Source organism: Mesoplodon mirus (assembly GCF_964341445.2).
Source record: "Mesoplodon mirus genome assembly, chromosome: 9".
Lineage (NCBI taxonomy): Eukaryota > Metazoa > Chordata > Mammalia > Artiodactyla > Ziphiidae > Mesoplodon > Mesoplodon mirus.
In genome coordinates this window covers 42,747,284-42,772,099 of record NC_138985.1, presented here as the reverse complement: position 1 = coordinate 42,772,099, position 24,816 = coordinate 42,747,284, and the positions used below count along the sequence as shown (strand labels likewise).

General features: G+C 38.2%; 1 protein-coding gene across 1 annotated transcript in view; it reads right to left on the bottom strand.

Moving 5' to 3' along the window:
• The window catches only part of MACC1 (MET transcriptional regulator MACC1), a gene marked incomplete at both ends in the record, with an annotated part of 37,130 nt that extends 13,866 nt beyond the window's left edge, over positions 1-23,264 (bottom strand). The window contains 11 exon segments of the mRNA XM_082632224.1: positions 2,089-2,196; positions 2,200-2,612; positions 2,615-2,861; positions 2,865-2,951; positions 2,955-3,032; positions 3,249-3,971; positions 3,975-4,372; positions 13,355-13,453; positions 20,398-20,468; positions 23,140-23,180; positions 23,184-23,264. Of these exon segments, the coding sequence (XP_082488350.1) occupies positions 2,089-2,196; positions 2,200-2,612; positions 2,615-2,861; positions 2,865-2,951; positions 2,955-3,032; positions 3,249-3,971; positions 3,975-4,372; positions 13,355-13,453; positions 20,398-20,468; positions 23,140-23,180; positions 23,184-23,264 (2,346 nt within the window).
• Positions 23,265-24,816: the final 1,552 nt, after the last annotated feature.

Here is a 24,816-nt window from a genome sequence, read left to right as displayed (position 1 = left end):
CAGTGTAGTTTTGCTAAATTTAAATCTCAAGGTATCAAATATAAAACACTGAGGTTTCAACAATGCACAGTGGAAAATCTTCAGACTCTTTCTTCCATAATTAAGCATCTGAGCTTTGTCAGTCACCATGCATGTTTTAAAACAAGTCTATGAGTTTCTCTTTTGCCTTGAATATATTTTTAAAGTACGAGATTAGATTTACCTATCTCTTTTCTGTTCAAATAAAAATGTTTGGTAGCCCTTCATCATTTAATGGCACTTAAAAGCTTTATCATTACGAAACAATAAGTAAAAATGAATTACCAAGTAAGTACACTTACTATGCAAATAAAGTTTCAAGGGGTAGCCTCTATACAGTATGCTTCATTGTCTTCTGATCAGATAGCCAGGTTTTAGCGCTTTCCAATCAGAAATTCTGAAGCCTCCACTGAGGCAAAGTATAAAATTTTAGGAACTACTCCCTTGAATGAGCTCTCCACCAGCACTGTCTAGTTATTCACCAAAGCTACTCAATTATCATACACCAACACAGAGCAGGTGTAACCAGGTTTAAACTTTCAGATCATTTGGCCAATATAAACTTTTTTGCCACTAAGATAAACAAGAAAGCCATTTTCAATTCAGACTTTCATGGCTCCATGCAGAACATGAGCTATGAGAGGTAATGAGCTATTGTAAAATGCATGTGCAGCTTCAACCAGGTAGATCAGCCAATGACTGTAAATGGCCTGGGTTAAGTGAGAATGCAGCACACCATCACAAAACCACCTATTTAACAATCAGATATTGGGCTTTAAAAATTCATCCCTCACAGTATCACTGTAGAAACAGAAGAATAACAGAAGGAGAGGAATTGTTTTATATATATAGTTCTTTATTATATAAATTATTGTTAACATCACAGAATAAATTTCTCTCCAAAAATTTCTCTCCTCCTTTTGCACTTCGGTTAAAACTCTGCTCCTCTACATGAACCTGCCTCATCTATGTGAAGATCTACATCTCTTACAGAGCACCAGCTTTGCAGTTATAGTGATATTGACTACACAGCAACATACGTACTCAAACAGATATTTTTACACACACGCATGCATTGTTAATACCTTTGTTTCAGGAAGACATAGTGGTTTTACGTGTGGCTTTGGAACCAAAACGGTTTCAAATCCCGTCTCTGATACTAACCAACTGTCAGAACTTGGGCAAGTTGCCCAACCGCCCAAGACTCAGTTTCCTCTATTTGAAGATGAAGATACTAACTAGACTTACCCCATAAAGTGGTTAAAATGACTAAATGAGAGAGCATGTATAGAATGTTGGGGACAGTGCCAAACACATAGAGAACCCTAGAGAAGCAGTATGTCTCATTATTATTATTTATAAAGTCACATTTTAGCCATTTTTAGAAATAATGCTCTTGATTTTTTTTTTTTTACTTTTATAAAATACTGAATTTCTACATTTAAGGCAAAATAGTTCTTCATCTTTTTTATAGATCCCTGCTGAGCCTTACACTGGGGTGAACGCTATGTTGAAAAAAAAAAGAATCCTAAGAGTCCTATTAAAACATGAAGATTAAGAAGGGAATTAGCAATATCATTTTTGGATTGTGATGCATTGCATACAGAGAATGAATATTAAATTGCTAAAGTTAAAGACATTGGTGATATGTCTAAAAAACACTAAAAAGTGAACCTATACCAATGGCCAAGTTAACTAGCTTTGTTTCAGTTTGTTCTTATTTACTTTCATGTAATTGGAGCTTCTCTGATATTTTAAGAGCTATCTAAATATTTGAAAAAGGAAAAGAAGGCATCTCTTAACTGTTATGCTCTAGCACAAACAGAATCTTTAATCTTCCATTAAAGGATGATCCTTGGGGGTCTAGTTTCTGGGAAAATCACAATTGAATGTCAAATCTAAGAAACCAGTTATATGATCTTGTAGGCAAAGCTTTATATTTGCTGCAAAGTGACTTCAATTTACTTGAGACTGCTGAGACTTTTTTAACTACTCTCATTTGTTTACTTATAAATATTGCCAATGAAGTTCTCTACGGTAAATAAATTACTGTGATCAAGCAATACTCACCACAGTAAGTTCATAAAGAAACTTCCTGGTATTTCTATCTGCATGACAATCTTCCTTTAACTTCTTTACAACATAAGAAACTTTTTCTGATTCTTTGTCTGCTTGTATTCAATCAAAATCTTCCAGTGCCAGATGTGAGTAACCTAGGACATCAGCTAAAACTTTCCAATCATAAACTTTTTCTGACACCAAGGTCAATACAACTGAGTAGATGTAAGTCAGTTTTTTAAGAGGCAGGGTAATTTGTTCAAGAAGATTCCTGGTTTTGAAGACATTATCTGACATAGACATTACTTGTTCCTTTGCAATCACCTTGACATTTTTGCAATGTAAAAGTCCAATCCTACCTCTCAGGACTCCCATATACCATTCTTTCACTTTGGACCATCCAATGGCTTTTACTTTACCTTCTCCAAGAAGAGCTACTGTGTCCCCTTTGAAATATTCAAGTAAGTAGTCAATCTTGCTTTGTGTTAGCACTGTCTTCAGGGTTACCCCATAGTTGGCAAAGTTCAAATTTTTGTTTGAAATGTAGGATATTTAACATGCACTGTTGGTAATAAAGGAGCAGACTTGATTTCCTTCTCCTTCTGCAAATCACCTGGAAGATTTGAGAGGCTTATTAGGTTTGGGGCTGGATCAGGTATAGTAATAAAGAACTGTGTAACTGGTCTACCATTGGGAGGCTCCACCTGAACACGGAAAACAAACAAGTGCATTTCTCTGGAGTCAGCTAAAGAGAATAAAAATTGTTGATGAACTACTTGACCTGATTACAACTGCTTTTGTTTAATTTCTTTCCCTTTTCCTTCTACCTTTACTTCAAAATCAGGATCACATGAAAAGACAGAAATACTTAAATCTTATGGCTTTTCAAGTAAGAAGGAATGCTTCCCGCAGAGCTGAAACACAACTGGAGATGCGTTGTGTTTCCCACCCTTTTTTCTTTTCTTTTTTTTTTTGCAGTACGAGGACCTCTCCACAATGAGAGAGTTGTGGCCTCTCCCTCTCCCGTTGCGGAGCACAGGCTCCGGACGCGCAGGCTCAGCGGCCATGGCTCACGGGCCCAGCCACACCGCGGCATGTGGGATCTTCCCGGACCGGGGCACGAACCTGTGTCCCCTGCATCGGCAAGCGGACTCTCAACCACTGCGCCACCAGGGAAGCCCCCTACCCTTCTTAATATCAGAGATTGTAAGCCTTCCTGGCATATAACTATGTCCACAAACTGTGAAAATAGCAGAGAAACTGGGATGGATATATTTGGGCCCATAAATTCCAACTGAGGTGGTTTTGTGGATATAATCCCAAATGGTGGCAGCTGGTGGCTGAGTACCTTTAGTTTGTGCAGCAACCACTAGATACATCGCCTGACTCAAGTCTACTAGCTTGACTTGGATGGTGTCTTTATAAATGTAGCAGTTGTTTAATACTTTGAAAGGGCCTTCTTTACCCAGGCTGTGAAAACACACCACTTCTGTCATGACTTGGCTGAAAGGATCCTCTTTCAATTCCGCTCCAATTTTCATCTCCAGCAAAATGGCTTCCATTGTGTTAAGGTTACCTAACATGATGTCCAACAGTGGGCTTACAGTGCATGAAAGATCATGGTTAAGCATCTGTGGAGGATCTAGAAAAGCCCTTAGAGATACCTCTTGGTATTCTCCCACAGCTACATGGCCTTGGGGCACATGAACAGTGATATCTGATTCAGGTAATTGTACTGACCCTCCCTGGTAGTTTAATTTGCAAACTGTTGTAGTCTCTGCAACTTGTGTCCATCCAGGACTCTGATTAATTATATTCAAATTTAGGCAGGAGTGGGCCAGGTGGCAGGAGCGGGCCAGGTGGTGTTGACTTAACCAAACCATTTTATAAGCCTCTCAATCATTTTGAAGCCATTTTAAGTCTTGTTCTAAGATCTGGTCGGAGTTATGTATATTCTGATGGGCATGTGCTGTGTCATCTAAAATGTCCAAACGTTCTGAAACACTTTTAGATCTTTCAGATTTCCTTGAAGAAGACTGCCTAAGCCACTGATGCACGTCAAGTTCATCACCGGAAGAAACAAAAGAATTTCCAGTTTCTATTTCTCTAAAAAAAAGAAAAGGATCTTCCTTCAAGATGGAAATATTATCTCTCTTCTGGTTATTTCTTAGCTGAATTATGTCATCCAAAAATGGGTTAGATGCAGACAGTTCATTCCAGAATGGATTCATAGCATTGGAAGCACTATTGCCATGAAGTGTGACATCATCGGGCCAATTGAGAGGCAAACCTGGGTCTGGTTGTTATTTAAACAAAAACAAAGAAAAACAAAGATGAAGTGGCATTCTGAGATATAACCAAGATTAATTTTTATTATAGCTTAAAAATTCAAGAGTTTTTCTTTGCTTTTTGATCTCCAGTCTAATAAATACTACAAAATTAATGTTAAATTAAACTACATGGAAAGTTCGGATGAAAAGTAGAACTTTGCACTATGCATTTTACACTGAACCTCAAGTTTCCTGGCAGATCCTCAAAATTATGTGGTTGATTTTACCATATGTAATGTCCAAAACTAAAGTATTTAGCACAGAGTAGGTAGCCAAAACTTTGAAATAGGAAAACTAAGTTCATATCCTTCTGCAAAATTAAGCAGATTAAATTAAATGAGAAAAAGTATTTAAATAAAAAAGTATTTTTCAAAAAGATAAAGTACACTTTAAATGGAAAACCAATTTAGACAGAAGTCTACCTAAACTCTTTAATTTCTTGTGGAGAAAAGAGCAGAAAGGAACAATTTATACCTAGGATTCTTTTGAGGCAAATAACCCTTAATGTAAAAAATAGTTATTACCCAGTGGAATACAGTGAGAATGTCTCAACCACATAAGAACCAGGAATGATGCCTTATGAAGTTATGCTCCTGGAGAATTATAACATTTCAGAAACAAAGGGACAAGGTGGTTGTTAGCTGGAATCCTTTATGGAGTAGTTCTCTTCTCCAGTCACCCAAGCAGATCTTCACTGTCATTTAAGCCAGTAGTTCTAAAATTCAACCCTACCAGAATGACCTGGAGGGTTTGAAGAAACACCAAACAAAACAGTTTGCTGGAGCCACCCCAGTGTTTCAGATCTAGAAGGTGTGGGGTTGCACCTGAGAATTTGCATTTCTAAGAAAGTGGAAAAGTGATGTGATGCAGTGGTTCTGAGGGGTACATTTTGAGAATCATGTTCTAAAAACCACCATGCTAATTTCTTTCCCAAATAGATTTCTCTCTATTCTCTGGCTGTTCCCACTATCCCCCAATGAATCTTTCTTCTCCCAATCTTTTTGTGTATACACACACACACACACACACACACACACACACACACACCCCTCACTGGACTTTGTCCTAAATCTGGAATTTTTTTTTTCTGTGAATACAGGGAAAGGTGGTATAAGAGAAAATCCCTTGACTGGAAGGACTGTGATTCTGACATACAGAGGGCAGCGCATACTTACACAGGTGCAAATAGCACTAGGCACATTTATCTTTTCCTTGTGTTTTCTTCCAATTAAACTTTATACTCAATTGCAATTGCTGTCTGAAACGGGAATTTTTTAAACCTCATCTAAAGAAGCATGAGTCAGTCTTTGTTGGAATGACTAAGTGGGAAAAGAGCAGTTTACTACCCACTTAACTGGGGACATGTTCTTGCTTTTTAGAACACAATTATTCTGAGTCTACATGACCCACTATTTTTTTTCTTAAAGAACCCATGAATAAAGTTTTGATCTTCATTTATTTTACTGTTTAAACTAGGCCTTAAGTGACTGGGAATATTTACCAACTGTATAACTTAGCAAAAGATCCCAGATTCTTTCTGAAGGGGGGTGGTGCTTACAAGAGTAACCAGGCAAGCAATACCATTTTAAAGAATTATCCCTTTAAAATGTGTTCATTTGAAGTCATTATGGTAGTCATTATACAGTGAAGATTGCTATCTTTAGCCACCCAGTAGGTTCAAAGTATTTTCCAACTAGTCCTTGAATACCTCAGATCTCCGTTATGTTTCTATGATCTGTACTGCAGTTAATTCTTGACCTATGTGATATTAAAAATGCTTCCAGGGGCTTCCCTGGTGGTGCAGTGGTTGAGAGTCCGCCTGCCGATGCAGGGAACATGGGTTAGTGCCCCGGTCCAGGAAGATCTCACATGCCACGGAGCGGCTGGGCCCGTGAGCCATGGCCGCTGAGCCTGCACGTCCGGAGCCTGTGCTCCACAACGGGAGAGGCCACAACAGTGAGAGGCCCGTGTACTACAAAAAACAAAATAAAACAAAATAAATAAAAATGGCTTAGATTTTAAGACTTTGAAGCAAAAATGATAAAAAGTTTAACTCAATGAGAGTGAAATAAAGTGGTCCCCAGACTCACGCACCATACCTCCTCCAAACAAGGACTTTTTAGATAGGACATTTGGCCAAGGCAAGAGAAAATCAAGTCCCTGGCAAGATTGGTTCTACTCATCCTGACCTTACCTCATTCTTGCAACATATTGCCTTTCACCTCAGAGAGCAGAACTACGTAATCAACATTCAAAAATTGGTAAGAAGTCTTTCAAAAGTTCAGAGGCTATTCCATGGAGATAGAAGTGTTTAAGAGAATATTATAGACTTCTGATAAATATTCATTGTAAATCATCAATCTTTTAATATTGACCTAAGCATATATAACTGATGATCAATAGACATTTGTTTTATTAATTTGAAGTCCCTTCAGTATGTTCATTTTAAAGATGGATTTCTTTTGTGTGTGGATGCATACAAACACACACACACACACATAAACTCTTCTTTGGTTTAAAAAAGAATTTGAAAATGTTTACAAATACTCAAACTATGCATTTAACCAACAAGTAAGTGTATGTTATTCTTCAGTAAAAAGTAAAACAAAACAAATAAGTAAATAAATTAGGGTGATACTTGCAGAAAGTTGGTAGGAAAATAAAAATAAATGATTTTACAAACATCATGCTTTAAGTTCCAGTATATTACTAGCAATAGATCAAAAATTTGGCTCTCCACTTTCTCAGAGACCACAATAAGGAAAACATTACTAGTTACCAGCTACACAGTGAGCATATGATACAAACAAACCACTTAACAGAAGCACCAACATCACCCGGAGTGATGCGGAGCTTTCAACTGCTGGGAAGGACATCCTTACCTCACCCTTTATCATATGTTCAACAGTGAGTCTCTGTCTCAGAACTCTTTCTTAATATGTGCTGATGGCATCTCACCCAGGGGCAATTCTGTCAAATTGGATAGAGAGCAGTGGGTCCAGCTAAGCAGCTGTTTCCCTATCCTAATAGAAGAAAACATGTTAGGTTACAAAAGGACAGCATAGATCATCAGGTCCAGTAAAGCCCACCCTACTTAGTTTCTCTCAACTGAGTTTCTGTTTCCACATTTCAACCCACGTGGATTTATATGTTCTAGCTTTTGATGAGGAACCAAAGAATCACTTTCTCTTGATCCAAACGATGAGCTAAGCTAAAGATGGGAGTCACTCTCTCGGGAAATTAAGAGGAGTAGCTAAATCGTAGACCTGAACAGAAGATCACTTTACCTCTGCATGTTGCAGTTAGGACATGGGCTGAAATTCTCCTGAGATCACAGTGGTATTAATGCTTCCACATAGAAGCATATAGGTACTGACCTTCTAAGCCACAGAGCAAGGTTAGTACTTTCACTGTGGAAAACGGTTAATGAAGGTGTTATCAAATGCCTGCTGTATATTCCTAGTGATATGTCGCTCAAATTTAACTTTAAGCAATATATGTTCCTAGCAAACCTTGGAAGATGAATTAGCTACAAAACCTTTTTTTAATGTGCACACACACACACACATACACACACACACTCCTTGGTTTACAAAGAATTTGAGAATGCTTACAAATACTCAAACAACACAATGCACTTAAACAGCAAGTAAGTGTACATCATTCTTCGGTAAAAAAGTTAAAAAACAAAACAAGTAAGTGAATAAATTAGGGTGACACTTTCAGAGAGCTGGTAGGTAACTGAAAAAGTTTAATTATTGCACGAGTTGCTGGATATGACTTTGGCTGTATAATAGTGACCTTAAGCCTTTTTTTTTTTTTTTTTTTTTTTTGCATTGTTAAATGCAAGAGAAGTCTCTTGGCTTGTATTTTTCAAAAGGTACAGAGGTCAAGTACTGCTTCAGAAGGGGTGGAGCCAGAGTCGGATTTACAATGTGACTAAGGAAGCTGGACCTGTAGTTCTCTGACTTGCGTGGCCCTTTCCAGGGCCCTGAGACTAATTCTGTACTTGTTTTCTTATAAGATTTATACCCTGCAAAACTCCACCACTTTATAGAATACTTGACATCATGAGATCTCACTGGTTTTCCACTATCAGCAGTGTTCACTTGTTTGTTTTTTCTTATGTGTAAATGCATTTTGGCAAAGTACAAAGAAATTCGGTTTTGGAGTTAGAATTCTTTTGTTTCGGACCCCTGGGTATAAACTTGGGAAAGTTACTAAACATTCTGTGATTCCGCTTATCATCTGTAAAAAATTAATAATAGGGCTTCCCTGGTGGCGCAGTGGTTGAGAGTCCACCTGCCGATGCAGGGGGCACGGGTTCATTCCCCTGTCTGGGAGGATCCCAAGTGCCACGGAGCGCCCATGAGCCATGGCTGCTGGGCCTGCGCGTCCGGAGCCTGTGCTCCGCAACGGGAGAGGCCGCAGCAGTGAGAGGCCCGCGTACCACACACACACACAAAATAATAATAATAATAATAACTATTATTATTGTTGCTGTTGTTGTTGTCATTGTTCTTAATGGGCCCGCATTCTTCATAGTGCTGCTTTAACAGTCAAATGAAGTACTGTATAAAAAGTGGCAGGACCAGGTGATTCCCTTTATCTTCCTCTTGTCCCTCCTTCCTATTATTCCTGTGCATATAGAAATAATTTCTCCAACTAGGCCCATTCCGGAAGCTCCTCCTATCACTCAGATGGCTTGAGACCCTAACCTCACTCCCTAAGGGAAAAAATGATTGCTGACCAGTTGTGTCTTGGGACCCTATCTCCTATGCATTATTCTTCATAGAATATTTTAACAGGTATCTGTATTACTCCTGCCAAAAAGAGTGGTAGGCTCGTGACAACAGAGAAACTGGGGTGCAGTAGAAAGAATGCAGGCCTTGAAATTAGACAGCTATGTGTTCCAAGCAAAGCTTACAAATGAATTCACTGATCTGAGCATCACTTTCTCAACAATAAAGTACAAAAATATTTATTTTAAATAGTTGTTTTAATGGTATGTGAACTATGTATCAATAAAGCTGTTTTTTTAAACAGAAAGTTGTTGTAAAGATTAAATTAAATACCATGAATCCCCAATTAACACCAATCACTGCTGAAAATGAGAGTTCTTGTTTGTTTTATTTTTTCACATCTGTGCCAGTTCTGTTGGTTTTAGCATGAGTAATGAGTGGCTACTGACAAAGATACTTAAGGAATATCGGAAAAGAGGAAGCAGAAAAAGTTCTGTGGAAGTTTAATTGCTATTTTCGCATGACTGATTATTCAACATGATAATGCTCTTCTTACTCTCTAAGGAGGGTAATAGAAAATTACTGTATTTTTTTCTAACTAGATTTTATCAGTCCCTCTGCAACAAAATCTAATATTTTTCAGCCAACACTTACCCCACTGCTACTGGATTAATTATAAGATTCCCGATAGTCTTTGCCAGGAGAAAAACACCCTCTGACAAACATTTTGTGTACCCCCTGGGTTTGACCTCAGAATGCTGGTGTAAATCATTTACATATCTAAGTCTACCTTCTTGACAGAGCCTCAATATGAATGCTCAGTTGCTCCTAAGTGATAACCATGTTCATGCAGTAATAACTGCTGTGAGAAGAAGCACATGGATGAAGTTCACTAGAATTGATAAAATTAAAGAAAGGAGCCCTCATTATGCCACATCATCTAGTATGTAAAGCAGGAGTTTCCCTTAAATTCTCAACAATTTATCATGTCCAATTTTTAATGTTTCAGGGAGTCACAGTGTTTTTATTCATCTCTGTAAACTGAGAATTGCGGGCAAAGTATGAACTGTTTATTAAAACACAAACTTGAAAAAAACTAATATGTGTTCATACGTGACTATGTATAGTCAGATTGGTAGGTAGATGGATGGTTAGATAGATAGACAGTTAAAGCAGATAGATAAAGTAGATAGGTATAGTCATATATACATATAGTCAGATGTATATATACATATATTATTTAGTGAAACAAGAAATATGTTTGTTATTAGTAATGCTTCACTCTTCTCTGCATACTGGAAACTAGATCATTTCCTTTCTGAGAGACAATTAAATCTTCAAACTTTCACTTAGTTGAAGATAATAGCATCAAGTAATCATGGAGTATGAAAGAAGTCTAAAGAAAGAACCTAAGAGAGACCAAAATTTTTCTGTGTGACAAAGGAAACCAACTCACAGGGCTGGGAGTTTGGGACTGCAAGTGACTGCAGCCTAAAAGGAAGAAGGGAAATGAGAAGATGCAACTAATCAGAATATTTTCAGTGAAATACTGAGGGCTATGCATTGTCAACCCTACTTCTAGTTCTCCCATACACTTTTTTTCTTTTGGCTGCGCCTCAAGGCTTGCAGGATGTTAGATCCCCGACTAGGGATTGAACCTCCCCCCCCACCCCCCAGGCAGTGAAAGTGCGGAGTCCTAACCACTGGACTCCCAGGGAATTCCCTCCCATACACTCTTCAGAAATAGCCATATTACTTACTGATATAAAATAAGCTTATAGTGAATCACTAATAAGAGGTGTTAAGTCCTACTTAAAGGCATGAATAACAGGAAAACACAGCTGCCCAAACGAACATATGGGTTATAAGTAGGGAGACCAACTGTCTAACTGGGTTTGCCCAGGACTGTCCTGTTTTGGTTTTTTTTCGTTTTTTTTTTTTTTTTTTGGTACGCGGGCCTCTCACTGTTGTGGCCTCTCCCGTTGCGGAGCACAGGCTCTGGACGCGCAGGCTCAGCAGCCACGGCTCACGGGCCCAGCCGCTCCGCGGCATGTGGGATCTTCCCGGACCGGGGCACGAACCCGTGTCCCCTGCATCAGAGGCGGACTCTCAACCACTGCACCACCAGGGAAGCCCCGACTGTCCTGTTTTAAAACTAAAACCTCTCAGCCCAGGGAAACCAGGATGGTTGTCACTGTAATTACACATATTAGGGTGTAAGTACATGGTCCCACCTGGAGGATGTGAAGTAGTAAATATAAATTCCTTCCATATTAAAATTTTTTAAAATATTTAAAACCATCATGAGGAAAAAAGCAAACATATCTATAACTGAGCCATACAGGAATGACTAATTTTAATGTTTAAATTATATTTTGTTGTTCTATTTTCATGTGTTAAATTCTAATAGAAATATCAAATTAAATACAAAGGAAAATATCCATAATGAGATGAATAGAATTGTCCATCACTGTCCTTTTTATTTCATTAAATCAGCCTGAAAAATTGAACGCTCTCACTTTGCCCAAAGAACTTCAAACCTTTTCAGAAGGAACTCTTCCTTTCCCTTCCTCTCCATCTCCCCTTTCATTCAAAGCAGGTGGAATACTCAAGGTTGAAGCTTGTGTTTCCCTCTACTGAGACCCTCACTGCTCTGTGGGAGCTGGAGGGGTCCTTGTGTTCAGCTGGGGAAACCGGGGCGGGGGGGGGGTGAGGGAAGGAGGCTCCGTGTTGTGCCCACAGCACCACCTGGTGCCAAGTCAGGGTCCTCCTGGACTGCTGTTCTGCAGTTTTGTGCTGGTCTTGCTTCCAGCCCCCTGACTGGTCACCCTAGCTAGTTTAATATAGGGTAGTGGTTCTCAACTGTTCTTCTGCATCATCAGTCATGGAACTTTAAAAACTGATGTCTAGAACATATCCCAAGAGCCTGAGGTGGAACCCAGGTATCAATAAAAATGTCCCAGGAGATTCTGACGCACAACAAACATTGAGAGCCACTGAGTCATAATTAAAGGTGATGAGAATATATTTGTTTCACTTTATTTTGTTTTAGACAAACATATTACTGGACATCATAAAATACAGGCAGGTCAAGATGCCTATCCCTACAAGGCAACTCTTCTGGGGCAAAAACATTTATTGGGACATTGTGAGAGACATGGGATTTCAGGGTGATAAAGGAGAAATGTAGGACTCTCTCTTCCCTGTGAGTGGCGTGGCACTTCCTGGTATAGCCCAGGGATCACTTCTAAGACCAGTTCTGCTTTAGGAGTTAAGGACAAATACTCTCTCCCTCAGCATGCTTTGTTGGGGTTTATATATTCCTCTTTTCTTTCTCTTGGAATTATAAGATCACCACACAATTTTAATGCCAAAGTAAATTAATATAAATATCCTGTAATGTAGATAAAACTGAACAGATTATGAAACATCCCATCATTAGAAAATTATGCAGTCATTAAAGATAATCTTGATAGAGGTATGTAACAGCATGAAGTATGCTTATAAGACTATGTTGAAATGAAAAAACTTAAACATGGTACAAAATCATGAAAAATCATGAAGAGAAACAAGACTAGGACACTCAAAGACTGACATACTCAAAAATACTACCAGTACATGTGTTTAAGTGGTAAGACTCTTGAGACTGATTTTCATTTTCCTTTTCTATATTTTTAAAATTTCAATGAGTATATATTATTTGATTATGAAAATATTATTTTACATAGAGAGGACAACAGTGATTAAATCACAGCTAATTTCTGAAGAGGGACATGTTTAAGGATAAAACAGGATGAAGAGGAAACCACAGTGGGAACAAAGAAAAAACCTTAAAATTGATATGAACTCTAATATGAATTAATATTTCATGGCAATCCCTTGATTCCAACAATCCTTTCACCCTACAGGACCGGCAACCTACCAATTCTATCACTTTTTCACTGCCTCTCACCTGTCTCCCCTTCAAATCTCTCTTCTTTTATTCACAGTTTAAATGACAAGAATGGTCATTACAACTGCCTTCTTGCCTGCACCCTTAACTCTCCAAAAATTCTACAAGTTTCTTCCACTAACTAGTGGAACCATACCTTGGGACCATATAATACTCCACCTACTAATCATAATCCAGAAAGCTGCTTGTAGCTGAAGAAAAGCATACAAACTAATCTCAGGTGGTTAGTTCTTCATGTTGCCAGGTAATCTTACCTAATGCCCCTGGCACATACATGCCCCTCTCCTTTCTTGCTGAATCTCCAACATCCTTCTCGTTTTCATTTTTAGCTGATAATCTTGCTTCATATTTTACTGAGGATTAAAAAAAAAAGCAATCAGAGAGAGCTTCCACCTGTTCCTACCAACACATCTTTTGAACTTCCTATATTTGGACCCCTGTACTTGGGTTTCTTTCCTGTTACTGTGGATGAGCTGTTGGTGGTGCCAGCCAAATCTCCCCCGCTCCGCAGGTATGCAGGTCCCATTCCTACTCACCTACTCAGAGAAATGCGTCAAAAACTCTCTTCCATCTTTCCTGCATCACAAGTGTATTCCCCTCTATTGCATGTTTCCCATAAGCATAAAAACATGCTGATACTTTGGACACCTCAAAAAAAAAAAGCCAACCAAACCTGTCTTGACCTTCCTTCACCCTCTAGATTCCACCACATTTCCCCCCTTCCCTTTACAGCAAAAAGAGACACACAAAAAAATACCTTGTCTCCTTATCCACAATTATTTTTTCCTAACTCTCATGCATTCCCATCATTTTCACCCATTCCCCACTCCACCAGAAATGCTCTTGTCAAGGTCACCTATGACCTCACATTGCCAAATTCAATGGTAAATTTTCATTCCTTGTCTTACTTGATTCATCAACATCATGCAGTGTAGCTTATCACTTTCCCCTCCTTGAAACAGTCAGATCATTTCACTCAGGTCATATCATTCATCTGTTCAAAACCTTGCAATGGCTTCCTTTTTCAACCAAGTAAAAGCCACAGTCATATGACCTATATGGCCCTAGTCCAAAACACCTGACCCCATAACCTGTCTGAGGTCATCTTCTATACCTTCTCTTTCCTCATGTGAGTCCACCCACACTGGCCTTACTTGTTCTTCAAACACACCAGGTACATTACTTCCTCATGGCCTTTATGCTTGTTGTTTTCTCTACCTAAAATGCTCTTCCCCCCAGATAACTGTGGTGACTTCCTCAGCATCTTTAGATATTTACTAAAATATCACCTCATAAATGATGCCTTCCCTGGCCTCCCTATTTAAAATTAGTAATTCAACACACATTCCTTGTTGACTTTGTCTATCTTCTTTTTCTCCATACCACCTATAACCTCTAATATGCAATATATACGACTAATTTATTTTGTTATGTCCTATTTTCCCTACACTAGAATATAAGCACCATAGAATGAAGATTTATTTCTTTGCCTATTTTGTTCACTGTTGTTTCCTTAGAATCTAGATCAGTTTCTAGTACATAGTAGATATTCAGTAAAATATGCAGTGAAATGAAATGGATGAATGAATTTCCACTTGAGAGCTGAGAAAGTAAAGAGCTGGATTAACAGACCAAAAGTTATTTGCAACAAATCAGAGGAAGTCTGTGAGGGTTTTCTAGTTGGTTTGCAAATCTGGCATATAGGTAGCTTACATGAATAGTTTTCTTGAAAGAAATGCCCACCGCAGTATGAAAGCTGTGGGAAGACTAACCAAGAAATGGCATAAATTCCACTATCTATTAGTTCTAGGCCAAGGTGAGAGAGTCTGCCTACTAACATGAGAAGGGGGAAAGAGACAGAGACAAATAATTAGACACACACACAAACACAAACAGAGATAGGAATAGAGAAAGAGAGAAAGAAAGAGAGAGAGAGAGAGAGAGAGAGAGAGAGAGAGAGAGAGAGAGAGAGAGAGAGATCCAGGAAAGTATATGAGACTCCAGTTTCTAAACTTCTACCTTCTAATCTGTTACTATCTATGCTACATGTGAGGATTAAAGTGCCTCACTGTAAATGAGTAGACCAGACAATCACAAATATTTTCAGTCTCCTAAATTATCTTCAGATTTGTACATTTGACAGCTAGTAAACATCTGGATTCTTTTTAGTCTTTACACCCATCCTAAGACCTCATTCTGTGAAGATCTGAATAGCTATTCCTGACCTAGCCTGGTTATCAATTTCAAGCATTCGTTCTCCAAGCTCACAAAAATAGTCACATGAAATGATATTCTAACTAAGCCCCAACTGGCTTTAATAAATAAACTGTTAGCTTGACTGAGGCCAGTCTTTTGTATTCCAAAGTAACTTAATCCTAAAAGAAGAACATCTGTGATATGGAATAACTATAAATACGTGGTACTCTAAAGATAGAAAGATAATTATCCAATTTGACATTTGATAACCATAGTACCAGGCTTAAGGTGGTAAAAAATAAATCAGGACTATTTTATAGTACTGATTTGTTCAAATATATGTATACCATATCATTTTTGTCTTCTGAACATCAAAGATAATTACATTCATACCAAATTAAATGTTTAATTGTGAACAGTTTTCCACTTAGCTTTCTTTATTCAAAACATTTTGATTCTACTATTTTAATTATTATTTAATATTTGTATAATATTTAAGGCCATAGATTAACTAATAAATTGTTACTGGATCTTGACATTATACAAAAATTTTTTTCTTAATACAAATTTTTCAGAACTGACAAATGAACATAAGAATCAAGGCATAACAAATAAACAGTGCTCATTGTTGATTCTGTTTTTCAAAAAGGAATTGGCATTGCCTTTTTCCATTCCCACAGCCTGCACAGATAATTCTAAACATGAAAAATCTGGAGGAGTTCACAGCTTCAAAACAGCAACAAAGCCAAAATTTGTAGTTTTTGTCAAACTAAGAAAAATGGAAATATTTTCAATGCAAGCTTTTTTTCTAATAATAACCCACTCTTTCATTTTTGAGAGGCTGCCTGTGAACTGTTAATGAGAGAACAAATAGTGGACCTATTCCTGTGACTTCTACTGTTGCAAAATTCAATTTGACACTGACAAAAATGAGTATTACTCCCAATAATGTTTGCTTTCTGTTTTGTGAAAAGACAGTATTTCCTTGCAAAATACAACTGTTACTGTGACACAAAGCCCATAAACAAGGGAGGGTATTAAAAACTTGGAAAACAAAGCACCAATATTTTATGAATGGCTTGCTCACCTTTCTGTCGCACCAGCTGCACTGATCTGAACATTCTCCCTTAGTAGACATTTTATCCATATCTGCAAATGACTAGTAGTAACACAGCTCCTCCTGTATCACTCAGGGTCCAGTAAGGAAAATAGAAACTATATGAGGTATTTCAAGCAGAGGGGAGAAGTCTGAAAGAGCAAAAACGCGGAATGTGAACTAATCTAAATATTGACACCTGCAAGAAGGAGCTACTATCCCCAGGGCCAAGGAAACAAAAGGGAGGATGAGGTGGTGGAAGCCAGGTGCCCACTTGCTAATGCACTTGTGTGGTGCCTCAAGAGATCTTGGAAACACCAAGCAGGGACCCCTGTGTCAGTACTTGGACCACAAATAAGGTGCTGGAGAGAGGTGGGTGGCTGGAAATATAACTGGGCCCTGTGTAAGTGGTGCTGGAACTGCTGAGGAAGTACCACTCAGCTGGAGCCAAGGTTACCAAGGGTCTCTGTTGTACGTCCTGGTGCTGGTATAGCCAAGGAGTGAGTCAAAAGGCGAGTCTTGCAATCAAGGAAGAATCTGTACTACGGTACTGAAACGGCCAGAGGATGCTTGGAGTTCATAGCTTTTTCTTGCTGCAGATGGAGGCCTAAAAGCTGAAAACAGGAAGTGAGTCACTTTCCCCCTCCTTCATTTCTCAGTTTCTTGCCGGGACCTCTCATTGGCAAGACCTAACTGGAATCTTGCTGGCAATAAAAACCTGGAAAGGCAATCTGTGGGGTATCAGAAACCTACAATACATAGAAGAGCAGAGAAGGACAGAAATGGAGGCTAAGGGCAAACAGGCAAATGGCTCACATGCCCTATATTCTACGCCAATTTTTCTGTAGTATTTATTTAACATGACTATACCTAAATTTGCTAATGACAATCTGGCATTTATTTTTAACATCTTACTAAAGGAATAAAATAAATAAATAAGAAAGAAAGAAATGGAAAACAAGGATATAATATATATAAAACATGTAATATATAACTGTAAACTAGTGACCTTATTTAAGCTGGCTATTGAAATAATTCTGAGTTTTCAACTTTATTAAAGGCACATTTAATAGATTTAGCAAGTTACAAAATATCTCTTTCCTGACTATCATAAAGCCATGTTAATGTTCTACTTAAACCTTCATAATTCTGTTGACATTCCAATATATGATGTTATTTAGCAGGTAATTTATACAAGAACACGATCAATAAAAATTTATTACCCTGTGGTAGACTAAAGATGATCTCCAATTCAATTATTTGCTATCCTCTCACTGAGATTCCACTTGAATCCAGACAGGCCTTAGTGATTTGCTTGACTAATAGAGTGTGGGAAAAGCAATGTTGTGAGATTTCCAAGATCATAAAAAGTCGTGGAGGCTCTGTCCAGTTCTCTTTGAAAACTTGCTCTGGGTGAAGCCAGCTGCCATGTCAGAAGTCTGACTGCCCTGAGGCCATCATGCTGGAGAGATTACATATAAGTGCTCTGGTCAACAGTCCCAGCCGAGCCCCAACTTCTACTCATATGTGCAAAGTATCAGACAAAAATATGAAGCCATCATGAACCCTCCAGACCAGCCCACCTGCAAGCCTAGAGCCACAACCTATACTATGAAGGGTAGAAGACTGCCCAGCCAATCCTACCTAAATGCCTCAGCTACAAAATTGTAAAATATAACAAAACGCATGTTTTGAGCCACTAAGTTTTGGGGTAGTTTGTTATACAGCAAGAGATGATGAAACACGGTCTTTCTAATAAGCAAAACGATGTACACTAAAGCAAATTATCCATGTTAAATGTAGCCAGGTTATTAAGGTACTAAAGTAGTTAAATTACAAAACACAGTACTCATGAAATTTCAGGGATGAAGTATTTCACATATTACTGATGAAATTGAAATTATTACAGTATTTGAGGGAACCACTTTGATAATGTTAAGCTGTTACAAGTTGAGCTTATGGCCCCTCACTGTGATGATTCCCTTCACGGCACTAGGAGGCACCCTAACAACTTATGTTTGTAATTCTGTATTCTTTTTCTCAAAGATCCCCTTTCCCCAAGTTATACAAATTTCAGGCCCCATAAAATAAAGTGTGTCTTTGGGGACGACACATCAATAATCCTTCTAATAGTCCTTCTAAGTAATTTGTATTTTCCCCAAGAAAATAATTCAAAAGGAAGATGGACAGCTATGTTTATAAAACTCTCTTTCACAGCATTATATATAATAGAAAAATAAACTGAAAATAACCCAAATGTTCTTTAACAGGTGAATAATTGAATACATTATAAGCTATCAACTTAGAGCACGATGTCCTTTTTTTTTTTTTTTTTGCGGTACGCGGGCCTCCCACTGTTGTGGCCTCTCCCATTGCGGAGCACAGGCTCCGGACGCACAGGCTCAGCAGCCATGGCTCACGGGCCCAGCCGCTCCGCGGCATGTGGGATCTTCCCGGACCGGGGCACGAACCCGTGTCCCCTACATCGGCAGGCGGACTCTCAACCACTGCGCCACCAGGGAAGCCCACGATGTCCTCTTTTAACAAAATAGTTGCAGAGTCTCTAACAACACGAGAAATTGTTTATAGTATAAGTGGAGAAGCTGATCTTGAAAGTTTATATGAATTATGGTTGCAAGTATTAAAAATGTATATATTACAGATAAAAACTGGAAAGAAATTTGGAGAAGTGAAAAAACAGTTATGTTGAGGTAATGGTCATAAGCTGCAACTTTGTCTTCAATTTCTTTTAAAAAAAATGTTTATTTAGTTATTTGGCTGCGCCAGGTCTTAGCTGCAGCACGCAGCATCTTTTTTAGTTGCTGCACGGGGGATCTTTTTTAGTTGTGGCATGCAGGAACTAGTTCCCTGACCAGGGATCGAACCCAGGCCCCCTGTCTTAGAAGCGCAGAGTCTTAGCCACCGGAGCACCAGGGAAGTCCATATCTTCAATTTCTTTTTTTGCCATTTATCTTCTAAGTTGCATCCCATCACAGTCATTGGTAAGTGATGCAAGCTCTCTCAGAAATCAGCTTCTGAGGTTTTATGAGATATCTTGTAAAATATGCAGGTAAACTAAGGGAATGACTGTAATGCGCAAAGCTAGGGAAAGCAGGCCAGGTTGTGGAAGGCCACTTCTCACTTCTTTGCAAAATGTGATGTGGAAAAACAAACATGTCATTAAGAAGGTAAACTCAGACTCTTGGGGAAGTTTGACTTCTTTGTATTCCCTTTTTGCCTCATGAACGGCAAAGTAAAACCATCAGGAGCCAGAAATCAAAAAGCCAACACTGTTCTCCATCCCTGTATCTGCCATTTTTACACAAATAGGGATGCGCCTGCACACAAAATATATATAGAAACACATACACACACACACCCCTTCAAGTAGATATATTTAAAGAAAACATTGGCTATTGTAATAATTTTTTGGATACTGTGAAGTGGTAGAACAGAAAGAGCAAGATCTGGAGGCCAGTTCTGGGTTTGTGACCAGTTGGTGCTATGACCTGCAGTGACTCCTTGCTTGCTGAGAGCCTCATGTCTCTGTCTGCAAAATGAGGGGATCCTCATGATGTGATCATCAAGATCTCATCTCCTGTCACCATCATCTGACTCTGTTCACAAATGAAATGGGATCCATTTTAAAACCAGGGAACTTGTGAAGCCATGCTGCTCTGAGGGGTTTTATCTCTTTTTTATACCATAATTTTAGATCATAGAATTTTAGACGATACAATTTTAGGTGATGGAAAGAAATAAAAAGGAAGCCAGGTTCTGACACACAGCTCAGTGGTGACAGAGGCAAGGAACCCAGCTTTTCTTCCCTTCTCCAAACTTAGAAAACAGCACAGCCAAGTGACGGCCCCCTTCCAAGTTCTTTCTTTTCAGTTTTCATTAGAGATAAACGCAAGGAGAAACATTTTAATCTGGTCCCGTGGCAGAGGTATAAAGAGCCTCTTAAGTAGTCCTCACTCCTTTTACTGTACCCTTAGAAGCTCACACCTGAGTCACTCAGGTGCTGGCTGAAAGCCAGCTCAGCTTGTGTGGTCCTGTGGCTGAGGTCCAGCAGACAACTATAAAAGCAAGATCATGTCAGGAACTTTATTTCCACACAAAACATCGTTTTGCTGTATTCACAAACAATAAGGAAAGTCTGCCTTTTGGATATGGCCTCACAATGTGAATTTAAAATGGCCTACCATGTAGTTTCCATCAAAAGCCATGCCAATCCTAGAAGAGGGTATATGAACTATTCACAGCACACAATTCTTCTAGGCTTAGCCCTAGATCAATTCCAATCAGAAGGCAGCTTTAAAAGTAAAGCATATTATTCCAGCCTGTTATCAAAATGGTCTTTACAGAATGATGGCTTAGCACCACTTCCTTGGTTTTTACTCCTGGTAAAGATGAAGTGTGACCATATATGAAATTTCTCTATATTTTTGTAAAAGTGTAATCAGGGAACTTGCCCAGTATGTTTCATATAAGGCCATGTGTGACAAACTATTCTCAGATTTGGGGGGTAGGAAACGTTTCTTCCTCCAAATTTTAACCTTTTCTCTTAAAGACTAGTATCCTCTCATGCTTTGGGTTTTACCTTGGCTACTAGGGAAAGTTAGACTGGGTTTTTGTGCATTTAAAATAGCTTCCCATATCCCTGGTTTTTGTTTGTTTGTTTAATATAATTAATCTCTTCACCCAACCCACTATACCTTTTCATTATTATATGAGGCTTAGCTTTTATTGTTAATGGTTTTCAATTTTATTATTATGTATTTTTTATGATTAGGTTGGGGAAAGGTAGTATATAAATATACAACAATGTGTGTTGGTATATGTATATGTGTGCTGTATATAATATATATTAATTGTCAGAGAAAACACATCTTTAGAAATGAAGGACCTTAGCAATAATTTAATTGAATGGTTTCAAACATAATTCTCTCATGCATGGAGGACCAATTTCTTCAAATGAAATAGTATGCAAAACTTAAAGAAATATACTTGGAAAGTAAATAATAAAAGCAGAGTTCATCTGGTTGAAACGTAAGGGGAGAATAGCCCACCACCCTCACTTGCTAGCCACCACTTTCACTGCAGTAGGGGGCTCTGGAGTCACTCCACAGAACTTACAGTTTCCCACGGTACATATTTGAAAACTCTCAATCAAATTCAACTGTCTCCTTTTATAAATATGGAAACCGAGGCTTTGAAATTGGGATTTATCTAAAAACACTTACCAAGGTGGTGATCAGGTCAACATCAGTTCTCAGGTTAGGTTCCCTGATTGCCAGATGTTTATTTTTGTTACAACAGAAAGGTCAATCCCAATATGGGCTTAACATTAAAATTGTGTTATTTGAAAAGGATTGAGTAGTTTTGAATTTTGTTAAAAATTAAAGAGAGTCTAAGATTTTCTTAAACTCAACAAGGCAGCAAACATTATTTTCTTTCTTTTTTCCTCCTTCTAGGTCCACCCAGGGGGGGATAGGCCTCTCTTCTTTTCAGGTTTGCTTTCAACTGGTTCTGTGCGTTGCCTATTCCCTATGCGAAACTAACAGATCTAAATTTTTTGAACCTCTGAGTAAAAATCATATGGCTCTGCATTTTTTCTGTATTAAATAAGCATAGCTAAGATAAAGATTCTGTGGAATCTTAGTGACAACTTATTTTTCTTTCTTGGACATTTTAAAATGTTGACCCGATTCTGATTTTTCACATAATACATATCAAATTCTTTTGTCTGTTAGTAAAATCTGTACATGTCCTTGTGTAACCACTATCAATAAACTGAGGACTGAATAAACTTGGGAGCATGGTTTATTTTACAAATGCCTCCAGACAAAAACTAAGAAAATAGAATGTAATTGCATGATGCACAAAGATTTCAGACAAACTATAAATAAATCATGTAACGTTTTAAAAAGCCATATTTGAGCTACAAAGTTCAAAGTCATTATTCTTCACACTCAACTTCAGATGGAACAGAAAAGTTTGAATCAAATTTTGATCATCTAAGAGTAGACTTAACATTATGGCTTTTAGGAGAAATGCTTCCAAAGCTATCATTTATTGTTTGTTTTCATTTTTATTCCTTACAGTATACAGGCTTACTTTGTCCACTAGAATATATGGGTAAGTTCATTTATAGAAATATTTATTTAATAAAAACCATTTCAACATAAACAGTTTCAAGGATCATAGGAAAAAAATACCACTCTCTACTGGTGAAACCCTGAAACACCAAAGTCATGAGGGCAGACTGCCTTCCAGTTACTGCACTGACTCCTCCAGGTAGAGAAGGAAATAATAGGAAGTTCTGAAGTTTGGTTATTAGCAAAGAAACCTCAAGAAGACTACAGTGCATCTGGATGTCCTGGAGAGCACAGGACACCTGGGGCATGGATGAAAATGGTGGAAAGAGAACCAAGCCATTGCCAAAAAGATATAGATCAAAGCAATGCCTGATCTCCTTTTATGAGTGATGGGAAAAACCTGGCACTAATTAAACTAGTGCCTGGGTAAAGTCCCAGGGACTTTTCTGAACCAGAATTAAGCACTGGATCCAAAGGCAGCATGGGAGATCAAGAGGGATAAAGAGCCAAGTGTATCCTGCTAGTTCAGGGTATAAACAATGAACAAAGCTGGGTAGCCAAGGAATCAGTTTAATGGATGTTGGTCTCCTATTGGGCCAGAGGGGATGAAAGGGAATCAACTGGCCAAGGTAAACATTTAAGGCTTAACCAGACAAGTGAACATTTGTCCAGGCTCCACCCTTTGATTATTCAATCATGACTTGATAATCTCCTGAAGTCTGTCCCTGGTCCAAGCCTCCATTCTGGAGTTCTCCATTCAGATCTCAGCCTCATTTTTAGTCTCTCCAGTTCCTTTCTAATGAAGCAATATTTTTATAAGGGTTGCCAATTTGTAAGTCAAATTACATTTGTATTATCCAAATTATTCAATCAGAGGAATAAATCCCATACACCCCAAGCAGTCTTGACATAGAACAAATTCTTCAAGGGAGAGACAAAATAGGATTCAAAAAATAGTAATCTGAATTGGCAAAACAATGAAGAGTTCATGAAAAAGATCTACAGAAATCCTTTGTCCATGGACGTATGAGGCTGAGACTGTGCAGGGAGAGCCTTTTCTAAATTATTAAAGATTATAATATATTGTAAAAACTGCAAAGCCCTTTATAAATACTAGATCCTGTGTGATCTAATATTCTGGTGGCAGTAAAAGGGGAGGATGGTAAGAATAGTAATTTGAATTTATGGAGGGCCTATCATCTTAGACACTTGTGCATTTGAAAGTCAGTTCATTAATCCTCAGGACTATCTTAGCAGAAAAGTAGCCAGTGTTATTAGCTCCTTTTGCAGATAAGAAATTGAGACACAGACAGATTATGTGGCTTATACAATGCTTGTGCAAGGAAGCTGGGAGTAGACAGGAAAAACATTAGCTACAAAGGTGGGAATGTGGTCCACAGATAAAGAGTTGGCAGATTTGACTTTCTCCTGTTCAGGCACATTAAAAAAAAAAAAAAAAAAAAAAGGTACCATCCCAGCCAAAGCTATCGGGGCAAAAGGGAATTACACAGAGAAGGGACCTGGGAGCATGGGGCAGAGGGCTGGAGGCAGCAGCTCAACCCAGGACATACCAGTGAAGTTACTGGTGAAGCGCTTGGCCTCCCTTGCCGAGCACAACGGACACCCTGGCATCCTCTTCGCCTGTGCTCTAGCACCATCCTCCCCCATCACACCCTCCCACAACAGGAAGATCATCGCATAAATATGAGTAAACAATTACTTCAGAACCATGCTCTGAAATAAGAATTAGCGTGAAGGAATAAGTACAATTGCTCAAATTAAATGAGAAGCACACAGCAGCAACAAAGAACTTATTAACATGAGAATTAAACACCAAAAATAAATGAAAAGGAACTCACAGAGGTGAGTCAAGAGTACATAAAGTGTCATTCAAAAATAATACTAAGGAATCCACTTTCAATTCTCACCACCTTCTTTTAATAAAAAATAGACTATTTTTATTTTAAAATAATTTTAATTTATTTTTAAATTAAAAATGATTAAAATAAATAGAAAAATAAATAAACCTAAATGTTCTATAAAATCAATCAGTAAGAAAGTTGTGAATTAAACATACTTTCATAGAGGAAAAAAGGCCTTGTGAATAGTTTTAAAGCAGCTGTGAGTTAACTATATCCTACAATTATTAGCATGATAGAGAATAAAGGAAAATAAGTGGCTATATAATTTTATATGCATACACACACATTTAAAAGATTACTAGAAACAGAGAGCTACAGATAAACATAAAAATGTCTCTTCCAGTAACACACTAATTTATATTTCAAAATAATAATAATAAAAACTGAAGAAAATCATGACATCC